Genomic DNA, 14973 nt, shown 5'->3' on the forward strand with positions numbered 1-14973 from the left:
TCCTGCAGGTGTGTGTGTGTGTGTGTGTGTGTGTGTGTGTGCACACACACACACACACACACACACACACACACACACACACACACACACACACACACACACACACACACACACACACACAGTGTGCATGCCTCTGTGTGGGTGTGGATGATCATTAATAGGCTGCATGTTGTGGTATGTTTGCGCTTGAGCAAGCTTGCAGAATGCACCTACTCCTTCTCTCTCTCTCTCTCTCTCTCTCTCTCTCTCTCTCTCTCTCTCTCTCTCTCTCTCTCTCTCTCTCTCTTCCACACACACTCAGAGAAAGAGACTAGATTACTCGCAACCTTGACACTGAGAAGGTGAAGTAAACCCACCGTGCAGAGCTGCATGCAAATGGAGCAAAAAAAATACATATGGTTCAGTGCATCTGTGCATTGTGTGTGTGTATGTGTGTGTGTGTGTGTGTGTGTGTGTGTGTGTGTGTGTGTGTGTGTGTGTGTGTGTGTGTGTGTGTAAGGACAGTCCAGTCCATTTATTGATATTTAAACAGTAAAATCTTCATTTTTTTAAACTTATTTTATTTCCCTTAAATGTAAAATAAGTTGAAATTTCGAAACACCTTCCTTGCATTCCGGCCCAGCCCTGTTCCTTTTGGCCCTTTTGGCTTTCCATAGCTCCATTACTGAACCGCGCGCGCGAGAGAGAGACAAAGAGAGAGAGAGAGAGAGAGAGAGAGAGAGAGAGAGAGAGAGAGAGAGAGAGAGAGAGAGAGAGAGAGAGTCACGTGGTCTCACATCTCTGGGCACCGACGTCATCGCCCTCAATCTCCAAAGCAACCACTTCATCAGCACGCGCGTCAACCGGCTCGGCGAGCCTCTCCGTTGCCTGGCAACGCTGGTCCGGCGCGCTCGCGCGCTCATACCTCTGACGTGGGTGTGACGTAAATGAGGCGAGGCGGGCTTCCCATTCCGATACGGGATGGGAGGTAAAAGGGGCGGAGCTCGGCTATACTAACGCCGTCCAATCAGGAGAGCCATGGCTTGTATTAGCGGCGCGAGCCGAGCTCGAGAGAGGACAGAATCCTCACCCCGGTTACACGAGAGCTGCTTTCTGCTCTCTGTAGAAACTGGGAAACGGATTAATATCTAATAAACTAAATAATCACGTTAGTGATACAATAAAGACAAAGTGACATGGAGGACACTTACTAAACACCCGGAAGATTTAAAAGTGGAATGAGTGACATATGCGCGAGCTCAGGCTTTAAGTCGGCACGAGGACATCAATAGTGCAGGACGGTGAGTAGTAACTTTATATACACTCTTCATCATAAACACACACACTTCATCATATACACACGCTCTTCATCATACATATATACACACTCTTCATCATATACAATAACTCTTCATCATACACACACACTCACACACACACACACACACACACACACACACACACACACACACACACACGCTCTTCATCATATATACACACTCTTCATCATATACAATAACTCTTCGTCATACACACACACACACACACACACACACTTCATCATATACACACGCTCTTCATCATATACACACGCTCTTCATCATATATACAAACTATTCATCATATACACACTCTACATCATATACACACACACCTCATCATACACACACTCTTCATCATATACACACACTCTTCATCATTTACACACACTATCATATACACACACACTCTTCATCATATACACACACTCTTCATGATACACACACAATCTTCATCATACACACACTCTTCATCATACACAAACTCTTCATCATATACACACACTCTTCATCATACACAAACTCTTCATCATATACACACACTCTTCATCGCATACACACACTCTTCATCATATACACACTCTTCATTATACACACACTCTTCATCATATACACACTCTTCATTATACACAAACTCTTCATCATATACAAACACTCTTCATCATATACACACAATCTTCATCATATACACACAATCTTCATCATATACACACTCTTCATTATATACACACTCTTCATCATATACAAACACTCTTCATCATATACACACACTCTTCATTATATACACACTCTTCATCATATACAAACACTCTTCATCATATACACACACACACACACACACACACACACACACACACACACACACACACACACACACACACACTTCATCATATATACACTCTTCATCATACACACACTCCATCATATACAAACCATCATATATACACTCTTCATCATATACACACTCTCTCTCCATCATGTACATTCTTCAATTACATTTATTTTTCTGTTTTGTTTTTTTTGAAAAATTACGCCAATTTCACCTTAATTTTAAATCTTAACCGTCATTTATGAACTTAATAAATAAGTTAATAACATTAATAAACATAATAATTATGATAATTATTTTGCAAACAAATAACATAAAGACGATCTGTAAAAGGAATAATTAGTATTATTATAATCATTAAAATTAAAATATTGATTATGGTTATTTTTTAATTAACATTTTTGACTTAACACTGCATTATTTGTGTTTCATAAAAAAGTACAGATTTTTAAATGCATTATTATGACATTTTACAGTGAATTTATTACTGTCTAGTTTCTATAACCGGACACAATCATTATATCCATATACACAGACCTGTACATACAGTAGCTTAGGACAAAAAATACCTGCAAAAAAAACATTAAACCTGCATTAAATGACAGCTGTTATAATTTACATGTGCATTATTAATTATTCTGTATATACTGTGTATTATTTATTTATTTATTTATTTATTTTTATATATATTTGCATTTCTTTTTCTTTGCTGCTGTAACAAAGAAATTTCCCATGTGGGATGAATAAAGGTATATCTTTATCTTATCTTATCTTATCTTATCTTATCTTATCTTATCTTATCTTATCTTAACTTATCTTATCTTATGTCGAACACTTGTACTGGTATGACGTTTTATTCCTGGACGTTCAGCTGGAATTGATTTCCAGTCCGTACTGGAGTTAGTAGAGTCCTGATTTAATGCGTGTTTGTTTGAGCTGCTTTACGTTGAAGTTTAGGGTCAGTTGAGGCAGCTGTGGTGTAAAGCGTTATGTTACACTCAGACCTTCCTTTTCTTTGCAGGCGTCAAGCTGAAATAAAAGCCGAGGTCGCCTTGCTTGCACGCACTGCTCGGTATGGTGATCATGCGAGAGGCGAATGCAGGAGGTCAGGCCGCCGTGTCTGCTCAGGGTCGGCCCCTGCAGGTGGGCTTCTATGAGATCATCCGCACGCTGGGGAAGGGCAACTTCGCTGTGGTCAAACTGGCCAGACACAAAGTGACCAAAACCCAGGTACATCTTCATCACCACTCTGTGCTCACTGCTGGAGAAACACGAGACTCCAGAGCAGTTTATTCCTCACTGGGGATGTTTAAGTGTTATTTTATTAGCATTAATGGAAAGAATGCATTTTTTTTTCCGTTTTTAAAAACAGGTCGCTATTAAAATTATCGACAAGACTCGTCTGAACTCGTCCAATCTGGAGAAGATCTACAGGGAGGTGCAGATCATGAAGCTGCTGAATCACCCGCACATCATTAAGCTTTACCAGGTATTTCTACTTTATATATAAAACTCTCCCTGCACTGAGTCAGAAAACCGACCGCTCTTACCGTCAGATCAGCGGCTTTTCACCAGAGTTTTAATTCAATTCATTTGTATTGAGCTTTTAATGATGGACATTGTCTCAGAGCAGCTTTACCGAAGTTTAGAAATAGAATTATTAAGTTTAAAAGTGTAATTCTAATGAATATAAAATGTATAAAATAAGTAATAAGAGATGTAAGACCTGCTGTATGTGTGATTATTGTGAAGCCAAGCTGCTGGATCATAATGTGTTGTTTTCTGAAACTTGTTCTAGAAGTGCGTGTGTGTGTGTGTGTGTATGTGTGTGTGTTTATTATGTGTGTGTGTGTTATGTGTGTGTTGTGTGTGTGTGTATGTGTGTGTGTGTTGTATGTTTGTGTGTGTGTTATGTGTGAGTGTGTGAGAGTGTGTTATGTGCGTGTGAGTGTGTGTGTTATGTGTGTGTGTTTGTGTGTGTTATGTGTGTGTTATGCGTGTGTTGTGTGTATGTGTGTGTGTGTGTGTGTGTGTGTGTGTGTGTGTGTGTGTGTGTGAGAGAGAGAGAGATTAATTAGCCTTGGTCAAGCACAATGTGTCTGCTCGGTCACGTGAAACGATCTGCCTGTAAGTCTTTAAGAACTGTAAGCCTCTTTAGCTTGTAGAACAGGTTTTGACGCACATTTGTGCGTGCGCGCACGCGCACACACACACACACACACACACACACACACACACACACACACACACACACACACACACACACACACACACACACACACACACACACAGCCCTGTGGTTGGCAAATGCCAGCCATGTATTTTGTCAGCACATTTTTGTCCTAATTACTTCAGTGCAATCATTTTTTTTAGTTGTGTTTAGATTTTGTTTGCAGAAGCAAACTCAGTCCTGGGAAATCTGCCCCGGGAAGCAGGAAATTTTGGGTTTCCTTGAAATGAGTGTGTCATATCACATAACACAGTATCCCAGGCAGGTTTGGGAGGATACCACCACGTACAGAATGTAGTGCAGAAAACAAGTGCCGAAACACAGGAACACGGTGGAAAAAACAATCCGTAGCACGAGGCCGCTAACCGCCGTTGCTTGTGGGCGTGGCTTGTCAGAGTGAGTTTTTTTAAGGAACTAATAACATGTTAAAGTCATGAGATCGTTCCAGCCAATCATTTTGCTGCATTATGCATACAGCCTCTTTTGCATAGAAGTGAGAAAAGCTACAGCGTCGCTGAAATCGTGTCATGTCGTTTATACGCATAGAAAGCGAACAGTCGCCTGGAGCTCGCTGGTGTGAACGCAGACGCCCCCGGCAGTGAGAGCAGCAAGAGCATTTAGTATTAATTTAGCACAATTTTTAGACACCCGATCCTGCTAACATTTCAGTGTTTAAAAAGCCATGAGAGGTAGACACCATCTGTGTGTGTGTGTGTGTGTGTGTGTGTGTGTGTGTGTGAGACGGTTAGGTTCTCACATTCCCAACCCCCATATGAAGCCAAGAGATCAGGAGGTCACGTCTCGAATGCCTGCGTTCTCTTTTCGTAGCCGAGTTTATTTAAAGACAGAGAGGATAAACCTCACACAGCTCCCCTGCTGATAAACGCTGCTTTAGACGCTCCTCTGCTTTGTCGCCGCAGATGTGACGACAGGCCGATCTGTCACACACCGGGAGAGCCTAATAGGGGTGTGTGTGTGTGTGTGTGTGTGTGTGTGCGCGTGTGTATGTGTGTGTGTGTGAGCTTTGACATAATGCAGAGAGCACTCAATGTGGGGTTTATCACACACACACACACACTACCTCACTCAGTGTGTGTGTGTACATGCGTCACAAGAGTCAAACCTGTTGTGCAACCAGCTACTGTTGCGTTCCTCCAGGCTCTCCCGGGAACAAGCAGAATGTTCTGTGAGGGAGTCGAAGCTTGACGTTCAGCCGCTCGTGTAATCTGAACCTTAGGCCGTGAACGTTGACTGGTTTCACAATTGACTTTTTTTAACGTGGGGACGAAAGACAGACGAGCAAAACTTGCTAGAATCCAGTCTCACGTCAGCGAGCGAACAGTTAGCAGGTGCAAACAATACCGGGTCAGAATTTCACCCTCAAAAATAAAACGAAAATTCCATTAAAATTTGTCTGAAATGTAAACAATTCCTCACTCAGTCCGCTGTGTGATGATGTCAGATAGGTTTGGTGTTTTCCTCTGCACCAGGGTAAATAACGGACCTACAGAACGCTGGGGTGCTTATCACGGGAAAGCAGGACATCACATCAACGAGACCTTCACGTGTGTGTGCGTGTGTGTGTGTGTGTGTGTGTGTGTGTGTGTGTGTGTGGGGTTGTTGTCAAGCTCTTCCTCAGCTCTCCTAATACCAGCATTAAAGTTTAACAAGACTGTAAAAGGAGATTTATTAAGCTACTTAAAGCCAGCAGCACCTTTCTGATCTCCCTGTACGTGTGTGTGTCTTCGCAGGTCATGGAGACCAAAGACATGCTGTATATCGTAACGGAGTACGCGAAAAACGGCGAGATGTTCGGTGAGTACAAAGCGACACTTCCAATCCGCTAACGTTTCATACTGATGAGTCAGACATGACAGGTGAGGAGAGGAAAAGAGCAGCAGGTGCTGGAACAGGTGTGGGATCTTTTTTTGTAGCTTTTATGTAACACACACACACACACACACACACACACACACACATACACACACTTGGGATCACAGTTCAGTGTCATGAGAGAGAGTTATTATGATTGATCTTTCACAGCAAGTCTGAACTGATTTCTCTTCACTCTATTTAAAGCGATTGCACGTTTCTGGTCTTCATCCTCGCCCTCGTCCTAATCCTTCCTCCTCCTCCTCCTCTTCCATTGCAGACTATCTGACGACTAACGGACGCATGAGCGAAGCCGATGCACGCAAGAAGTTCTGGCAGATCCTCACAGCTGTCGATTACTGTCACTACCACCACATCGTCCACCGAGACCTGAAGACCGAGAACCTGCTGCTGGACGCCAACATGAACATCAAACTCGCAGGTGAGGAGAAGGACCAGGTGGCACATCACACCAGAACGAAGACACTTTCAGGATCCCGTCTGAGCTACAGAAAAAGGTGTCATGTAGAAACAGTTTAAAAACATTTTCACATGCAAGAAAAAGTCAGAACGTGAAAGTCTATCAGATTTATTAATTTATTTAATAATTTATTTATTAATTTATATTTATAATTATCAAAAATATTATCAAAAATGACTTTAGTTATAAAATAAAATACAGCCGTTGGTCGTTTGACGTTACTTAAAAAGTGAGCTGATCTTAAGTTCAAATAATATAATACAAAAGAAATAAATAAAATAATAAAAAAGAAAATGTAAATAAAAACGGTCAAGCCTTCAGTTTGGGTCTGGAACCAAACTGTATGTTTCATCCAATTTTTTAGTTTATTTTATTTTGTGTAGAACGTTTAGACAGACTGTGACTAAAAATTCTAAAAACAGCCTTTAAAGCTGTTATTTTTTACTTATCACGTCGTTAGCTAACGTATTTCTCTCACATCACGCGGACGACGAAACAGTGCATGTGATGTCACAGGAGTGAGTCGACACGCCACAGCAGCGGGATGGGAATCCTCGTGATTCATAGAAAAGGAAACGGGGATGGTTATAAAACCGTATTATGTCAGCTGAATAAGCCGACCTCAAAGAAAAGGCTTTTGTGTGTGTGTGTGTGTGTGTGTGTGTGTGTGTGTGTGTGTGTGTGTGTGTGTGTGTGTGTGTGTGTGTGTGTGTGTGTGTTTGTGTGTGTAAACACAAATCATTCAGTTTACGTAACACGGCTGCCCCTGAGCTAGGAGTGAAGCGCAGCTGACAGAACCCTCTCCTGATTGTCTCTCTCTCTCTCTCTCTCTCTCTCTCTCGTTCAGACTTCGGGTTTGGAAACTTCTATAACGCCGGAGAGCCCTTGTCCACGTGGTGCGGCAGCCCGCCATACGCCGCGCCCGAGGTCTTTGAGGGAAAAGAATACGAAGGACCACAGCTGGACATTTGGGTATGTCTTCTATAGGCCCATGTATTCTCTAGAGGACAGGAGGTTCTAATGTATGGATACATGTGCTAATCGTGTGTGTGTGTGTGTTTTCAGAGTCTGGGTGTCGTGCTGTACGTGTTGGTGTGCGGCTCGCTGCCGTTCGACGGAGACAGTCTGCCAGCGCTCAGGCAGAGAGTGACGGAAGGACGCTTCAGAATACCGTTCTTCATGTCAGAAGGTAAGATAGACGTCAAGAAGATAAAACTATCTTAGTCAGGTTATTGAAATGATGAGTGGTTACTATAGAAACCATTAATATAACACTTCTGACCAATCAGAATGCAGAATAAAACAGCTGTGTAGCATGATGCGTTATAACATGTGTCGTGTTGTGTGTGTCCCCCTTAAGACTGTGAGAATCTGATCCGGAAGATGCTGGTGGTGGATCCAGCCAAGCGGATCAGTATCGCTCAGATCAAGCAGCACCGCTGGATGTTAGCCGACCCCAGCGCCCCTCGCCAGACGCTCTCACACTCCCTCACTGACTACAACTCCAACCTCGGCGACTACAGCGAACCCGTCCTGAGCATCATGCACACGCTGGGCATCGACCGGCAGAGGACCGTGGAGGTGAGAGTCGATAAATCAGACGAACGAAGGCTTCCGTTACTGAGAATTATGAGACGGTACAGTGTGCTGTTATGAGTCACTGCTATAGATGGGGATCCAGGGTCAGCAGTAAAGCTTAATAAACGTCACTTTAGGGATTCAAGCTGTCAGATTAGTCGACCGGGTGGCGCCAAGATGACGGTGGAAACCTGGTGTTTATCGTAGCATCTTGCCAAGACATTATTTTAATACGTTTCCCTGCTGCCACAGAGACGATTAACACAGAAGCCTCTGTTCCTGAAGACCGTCTGCTTCTGCGCTCACTTAAGATGGAAACGATATTTCTTAAGGATTTAGTAGCAAAGCAAAGCGACGTTTAACATCACACCTTGCTCAAACACACCCCAAAACATCACCATCTCTCTTTAACTGCACAATAGAAACAGCAGATCAGCCACTTGAGGTTGAATCTGGAAAAACTAACAGGTTTATTGGACACCCCAGAAGCTCCGCCCCTTTTCCCGTCACCTCATGTTAGTAATTTTTCTCTCTAAACCTGTGGTAAAAATGATAAAAATGACTCTTTAGGGTTGATTTAATATTAAACCGAACAGATCTTGGTGGTCTGTTGTCCTTCCTGTCACGTTAACGCTCAGTTTTATAGTTCTGGCTTTAATGCTCGCTACTTATATGATATGATCCTTCACTTATGTTCCTTCATTCCCTCCTCAGTCACTCCAGAGCAGCAGCTACAATCACTTCTCGGCCATCTACTACCTTCTGCTAGAGCGTGTTAAAGAGCACCGGAGCCAGCAGCTCAACCGGCAATGCAGCGGCTCTTGGACCCAGAGGAGCAGGAGCACGTCTGACTCCTCGTCCAGCCCAGAGGTCAGTGTCTCCTCACAGTCACTTCCTCCTCCCGGTGTCACATTACATCCGTCCGCCTCACTCCACTCTTCCTTCGCCCCCTCTCCTCTTCAAGGTGATGGTGGAGTCGCCCGACAGCTTCCGCCCTGCCTTGCCTGTCGCCGCGACGATAAACACAGTGGTGCACTCGCAGATGGAGTGGGATCAGGGAGGCCTGTATCAGGTGAGGAATTATTTTGTGGTTGTTGCCATAGTGCTCTCATTATGGAGCATTCATTATGCCAAAGCCTGCTATTAACATCCTCTACTTTTTTCCTCCCCTGTCTTCAGCGGGTGATGTGTCCGGTGGAGGCGAGTCTGAACGGTCTCCTCTGGAATCGCTCCATCTCTCCAAACAGTCTCCTGGAGACCACCATCAATGAAGAAGTGCGTCCCGGAGTCCTAGAAGAGGAGGACGGAGTGCCACAAGTCCCTCCCACACTCCTCCCAAACACAACCTCACGTAGACACACCCTCGCCGAAGTCTCGGCCCGCTTCCATCTCTGCAACCCTCCGTGTGAGTAGCAGGAAAATGTTACACTGTAAATATATTAGTGAAGATTTGTCTTCTGACGTCGATTTCTTTCTCTTAGGCATCGTGATCAGTCCGTCAGACGGCGCTTCATCAGACAGCTGTCTGAAGTCATCGTCCAATCCGACTCCACCCCTGTCCACCACAGCAGTAGGAGATTTCTCAACACTGATGGCTTCCGGGTTTGGAACAGGGACGTTGGGGCTCGCCGGAGCTCCTTTGGCTCTGTCCTCCAACCGAATCCTGCAGAACCAGGGCAGTCTCCACGCAGCCAGCTTCCAGGAGGGACGCCGAGCCTCCGATACGTCTCTCACACAAGGTTTGTGTGTGTGTTAGACAGAGTTAACGATCATGTAAGAATAGGATAACTACATTCTCCTCAGGGTTTTTATTTAGACGTGAAACAGAAACGTGAAATTAGCCTCCTACTCGTGAACACAGCACTTTAGCAAATTAAAAAAGTGAAAGGTCTGTAATAACACAGGGTGTGTGTGCGTGTGTGTGTGTGTGTGTGTGTGTGTGTGTGTGTGTTTGTGTGTATAATTCCCAGTTATTGAGTAAATGTGCTGATGTGTGCAGGATTGAAAGCCTTCCGTCAGCAGCTGAGGAAGAACTCTCGTACCAAAGGTCTGCTGGGCCTAAATAAAATCAAGGGCCTGGCGAGACAAGTGTGCCCTCCGACCTCATGCTCCAGGGGCAGCAGAGGGTCATTAGGACCCACGTTGTGCCCCCCCACAGGCCTTCAGGGTGCCGGAGGACCTCGAGAGCGACGCAGCATGCTGGAAGAGGTGCTGCATCAGCAAAGGTGAGACGCTTAAAATTCAGTCTGAACAGAACCAGAGGTAGATAAATCCTCTATATGTAAAATGTGAAATTTTGATTTAGTGTGTTCAGTTTTTCTGGCCCTGAAATAAGCCCCGCCCAATTCTCAAAGCAGATTCAATTTATTCTGTGCAACAATTTATACTCTGAGACATGTTAATAACAGTGTTGTGTTTTTTTTAGGATGCTACAAATCCAGCACCAGCCCCAGCAGCAGAACACACTCTTCCTCACACAGTCCCACCAGCTGCCTTCCTCCGCTTCCTCATCCTCTTCACCTCCCTCCACCAACCTGTTTGCTCCAGCTGCTTTATTCTCCAACCCTCCACCCCAGACCACCACCCAGTTGATTCCTGCATGCCATCAGAGCTCTGTTCCTCTTCAGCACGGTCTGTGGCAGCAGAACGCAGACTCCTCTTCTTCATCTTCCTCGTACTCGTCCCTCTCTCCCGTGGCGTCTGCGGCTCATCTGCTTGAAGCCCGACTGCACATCAGCCAGCAGCCTCACCTCCACTTGCATCCCCAGTCTCAGCTCCAGCTTCAGAGCTACACCCAGGGGCAGGTCTCGCTCTTACCCCAGCAGGTGAGCTGGAGCCTGGGAGGCAGTGGAGGCCCCGACACCCCTGAGCTCCAGGAGCAGCAGCTCAGCAGCTGTGTGATGGTCAAATAAGAACGCAAATGTGTTTCGTGATCCGGAGGAAATTTAACTGACCTGCAGGATGAGAAAGCTTTGTGTGTGTGTGTGTGTGTGTGTGTGTGTGAGCATGAACTCAACAGAAGACCACGAAGCAATAACCAAACTCTTTATGGACGTCACGCTCGTCCCCCTCTGACTCCAGTCTCCTGTCTGAGAAGCAATAACAGCCGAGGGGTGAAACGGAGCGGAAAAACACGCACACACTCACACACACACACACACACCCAGGCGTCTGTGTGTGTTTTAAAACAATCACGCCAGTTTTAATAGATTTATTCATTTTACTATTAATAATAACGTATGAAACATAGGACGGTCTTCCTCACGTATGGATTGAATTTTTTTTTTGCTTTGTTTACTGTAACTTTTTCACTTCACCGTAGAAGACCAAAGTTCTTTTTTTAGCCTTTTCTTTACATCCTTTTAAACAAAACGCAGTATCTAGAGTTTGGAATTTAGCAAACCGCGATCTTCGTGGGCAGAGCCGAGGACCGCTCGAGGTACTTTATTTCTCACATAAAACAAGAGACATTATAGAGAGTAGATCTCACACGCTGTCGGAATACGGCAAAATAATAGAGATTTCGGGTTGAAAAGAGATTTTAAATGGAGATACTGAGCTGAAATACGACGCATCAACTTGCTGATCGTTGAAAAATCAGAAGGTCTGACGACGTCCTGCTCGACTGCTCAGCACTGTGTCACGTGTAGATACTAATGACGTTCAGCGCACACTCTGAGCTTCGAGCTCTGCTTTAAAGAAGACGGTTCAGTTCTGCTCTTGAAAAAAAAAACAGATGGAAAAAAAAGGCACGGCTCTTTCTCTGTCGTATCACTACCTCCTTTTCCAACTCCTTCTCCTTCACCACCTCCTCCTCTGCTTCCTCCTCTTCCTCTTCTTCCTCTTCTTCTTTTTCCCAGAACAAAGCTTATGGGATTAGTGCAATATTTCACACTCAGCTGTAGTACCTGTAGTACCAGATCGAGAAGCTGATAGGAATCCAGCAGGTTTTTTTTGTTTTTGTTTTTTTTTCCTTCTCCCAGACAGTGATATCACACATTAGACTTTCGAAATTATCAAAATTAAAATTAAATTAAATTAAATCGGTTTTGAGCCGCTAAATTAGGGCTGGGCGTTTTAGTTCTATTTATGGATTTATTTATTTATTTATTAGTAAACATTTTTTGCTCACATCTGCTTTTAACAACTATGTAATTATTTGAAAGACATTCGAAATATTTTAAATGATATTAGGACACAGCAGTGAAGAGAGTATCGTGATACAGTTAATCGGGTTATTATATCATCATATCACCCAGCCTTAAGCAAAATGCTCCCAAACGGTCAATAAACACATTTTAAATTTCACTCTGGAGACAAAAGAATCAAACCATCTGATTAATTCAAATCCGTAATGTGTTTATTTAAACGCAGTGTTAAAATTTTTTAAAACATTACATATCCAGGACGTTATTTAAACAATCCTTTATGTCTTTTGTTTTCCCCATAAATTGTGTTTGGTTTTGTTTTTTTGTTCTCTGATGTAGCGAAGATGAAAAAGCAATGATTTTATCAGACAGCGCGGACTGTGTCTGCGTTCGTGTACATTTATTTTCCTCTTGAAACATTCTGTAGCAATATATAGCTGAGGAGAGGTTACAGTTAGGTGCTGGAAGTAGATTTTAAACAGTGTTTTTTTTCCTGTTTGTGTGTGTGTGTGTTTGTGTGTGTGTGTGTGTGTGTGTGTGTGTGTGTGTGTACTACACAATTCGACCCTCCAATCTGCACATCTGTCTCTCTATATTTGAAGCAGCAGGGTTTGAAACCAGTGACTGAATAAGCTGAAGGTGACGTGATTGTCAGACACAGTGTTAATCCGTTTTTATTTTTATCTTAGTGTTATTGTTTCAGAAACCATCGATTTGCTCTCACCAGCAACGCTTGTGCCTTTTTTTCCGAACAAATCCCATGGTGAGGAAAGCAAGTCATTTTGTTTGTTTGTTTGTTTGTTTGTTTGTTTTCATTTTTTCCCCTTGTGCTGATTGTAGAACAAAAGCACAAAGAGGAAAACGTGGTTTTTAAACTCACAGTGAATCAGAAGCACCCTTTTTTTCCTTCCAAGTTTTTCCATCTATTTCTCTGAATAATGCACTTTATAATAAATATTTCTCCATCTGAAAATAGTGTTGTTTCCACTGCTGGGCTAGAGAAGACTTCTTTAGTGTTAAAGCATTTACAATAATATTAAACACTATTTTTTATTTGATTTTATTTTATGTAGAACTGTAAAGAGAGCTGTTTGTTTTTGTTAATGTTTGGGATGTACGTCCTGAGTTTGCTTGCTGAAATGTAAATGTCAAACGTGTGTGTGTGTGTGTGTGTGTGTGAGCGAGAGTTGTTTATTTATGTGGCTATTTATTTAAAATAAAATTCAAATTCCTAAAATTCGTTGCGATTGTGTCGTTTTCTTTCTTCCAAAGAGATTCAGTGAAGCACTTCATCATTATCAGAACTGCAGCTCCAGTACTGAGAGGTGCGAATCATCTAAAACAGGAAGTGGAGGGTTGCGGTGTTGTGGCTGCACTCTGCAAAGCCGTTTGTGATTCGTCACCATTAGCTGCAGCATGCAGGGTTTCCTCCTCACGCAGGTTTTAGTGGTTTGGTGGCGTTTCCTACTGATTTCGTGCCTAAGACGTGAAAGCAGCTGCAATCACACGCACAGAAATTCTCATATTTTGAACTTCCTGTAAAGCTTTTAGAGACAAACAGCTTCATATACTTCTCCACTGACATAATCCTTGGCTCTGTTTCTCTGTGAGATTTAAGGAGCTGAATTTAGAAGGTATGAGAAGGAAAACTTATATAAAGGGGGAATTAGTAAACTAATCCATTTAGACAAGTATAATCTAATTCATTTAGACAAGAATAATTGATATGAAATTTATAAATTAATCATGGTTACAATAAATCCCCCCCCCTTATTAAGTAAAATATTTTTATTTTATTTTATTTTTTGTCTTAATAAAAAACTATTACAATTTTTAAAAAAATGCCCCATTTTAAACACTGACCCCCATAATTAGTACTTAAAAATATTTTCCTGCTTTTAGTTTTAGTGCTTTTTGTTGTTTGCCTTTTTTTATATCATTGGCTCCTTTATTTTTATTATAGATAAATATTATTATTATTATTCTTTTTCTTCAACTTCTTCTCCTTCTTCTGTTTCTTCTTCTTCTTCTTCTTGTTTTTCTTCATCAGCTTCTTCTTCTGTTTCTTCTTCTTCTTGTTTTTCTTTATCAGCTGCTTCTTCTTCTTCTTCTTTTTCTGTTTCTTCTTCTTCTTCTTCTTCTTCTTCTTCTTCTTCTTCTTCTTCTTCTTCTTCTTCTTCTTCTTCTTCTTCTTGTTTTTTCTTCATCAGCTTCTTTTTCTGGCAGCCCAAAGAACCGTCTGGTAAAAAGCTAGAATATGGGATGTTAGTGATTAGCTGATGAATGAGGAGCAGTAAGTGGACATGTGGTGTAAAGTCAAGGTTTTACTGTTCTTCTGAGCAGCTTTGTCAGATCCATATTGCAGCTGAAGTTGCTTGTGTTTTTATTCCATTGGTGGAAACGTGGAGAAATGTGTATTGCTGTCAGCTGTGTGTTTGTGCTGGTTCTGTGTAATGAGGATAAAAAAGGAATAAATGTAAATGTGTTTGTCGGGTAGAACACTGTGTCCTGAAATATGCTGACTGTAATCTGGCATG

At 42.7% G+C, this 14973-nt stretch overlaps 1 protein-coding gene across 2 annotated transcripts; it reads left to right on the forward strand.

Moving 5' to 3' along the window:
• The first annotated feature begins 1013 nt into the window (after positions 1-1013).
• On the forward strand, positions 1014-13673 carry sik1 (salt-inducible kinase 1). 2 transcript variants are annotated; one of them, XM_027175307.2, is made up of 14 exons: positions 1014-1280; positions 3149-3357; positions 3500-3616; positions 6109-6172; positions 6510-6671; positions 7558-7682; positions 7776-7899; positions 8071-8291; positions 9003-9158; positions 9253-9360; positions 9468-9693; positions 9770-10027; positions 10288-10513; positions 10714-13673. In XM_027175307.2, the coding sequence occupies exons 2-14, from the start codon at positions 3202-3204 to the stop codon at positions 11198-11200; spliced, it is 2430 nt and encodes an 809-aa protein (XP_027031108.2). In that variant the 5' UTR covers positions 1014-1280; positions 3149-3201; the 3' UTR covers positions 11201-13673. The 2 variants fall into 2 exon arrangements, with proteins under 2 accessions (XP_027031108.2, XP_027031109.2); XM_027175308.2 differs by lacking the exons at positions 1014-1280; positions 3149-3357; positions 3500-3616 and having other exon boundaries at positions 6146-6270.
• Positions 13674-14973: the final 1300 nt, after the last annotated feature.

This window comes from Tachysurus fulvidraco, chromosome 6 (assembly GCF_022655615.1).
Source record: "Tachysurus fulvidraco isolate hzauxx_2018 chromosome 6, HZAU_PFXX_2.0, whole genome shotgun sequence".
In the NCBI taxonomy this organism is placed as follows: Eukaryota; Metazoa; Chordata; class Actinopteri; order Siluriformes; family Bagridae; genus Tachysurus; species Tachysurus fulvidraco.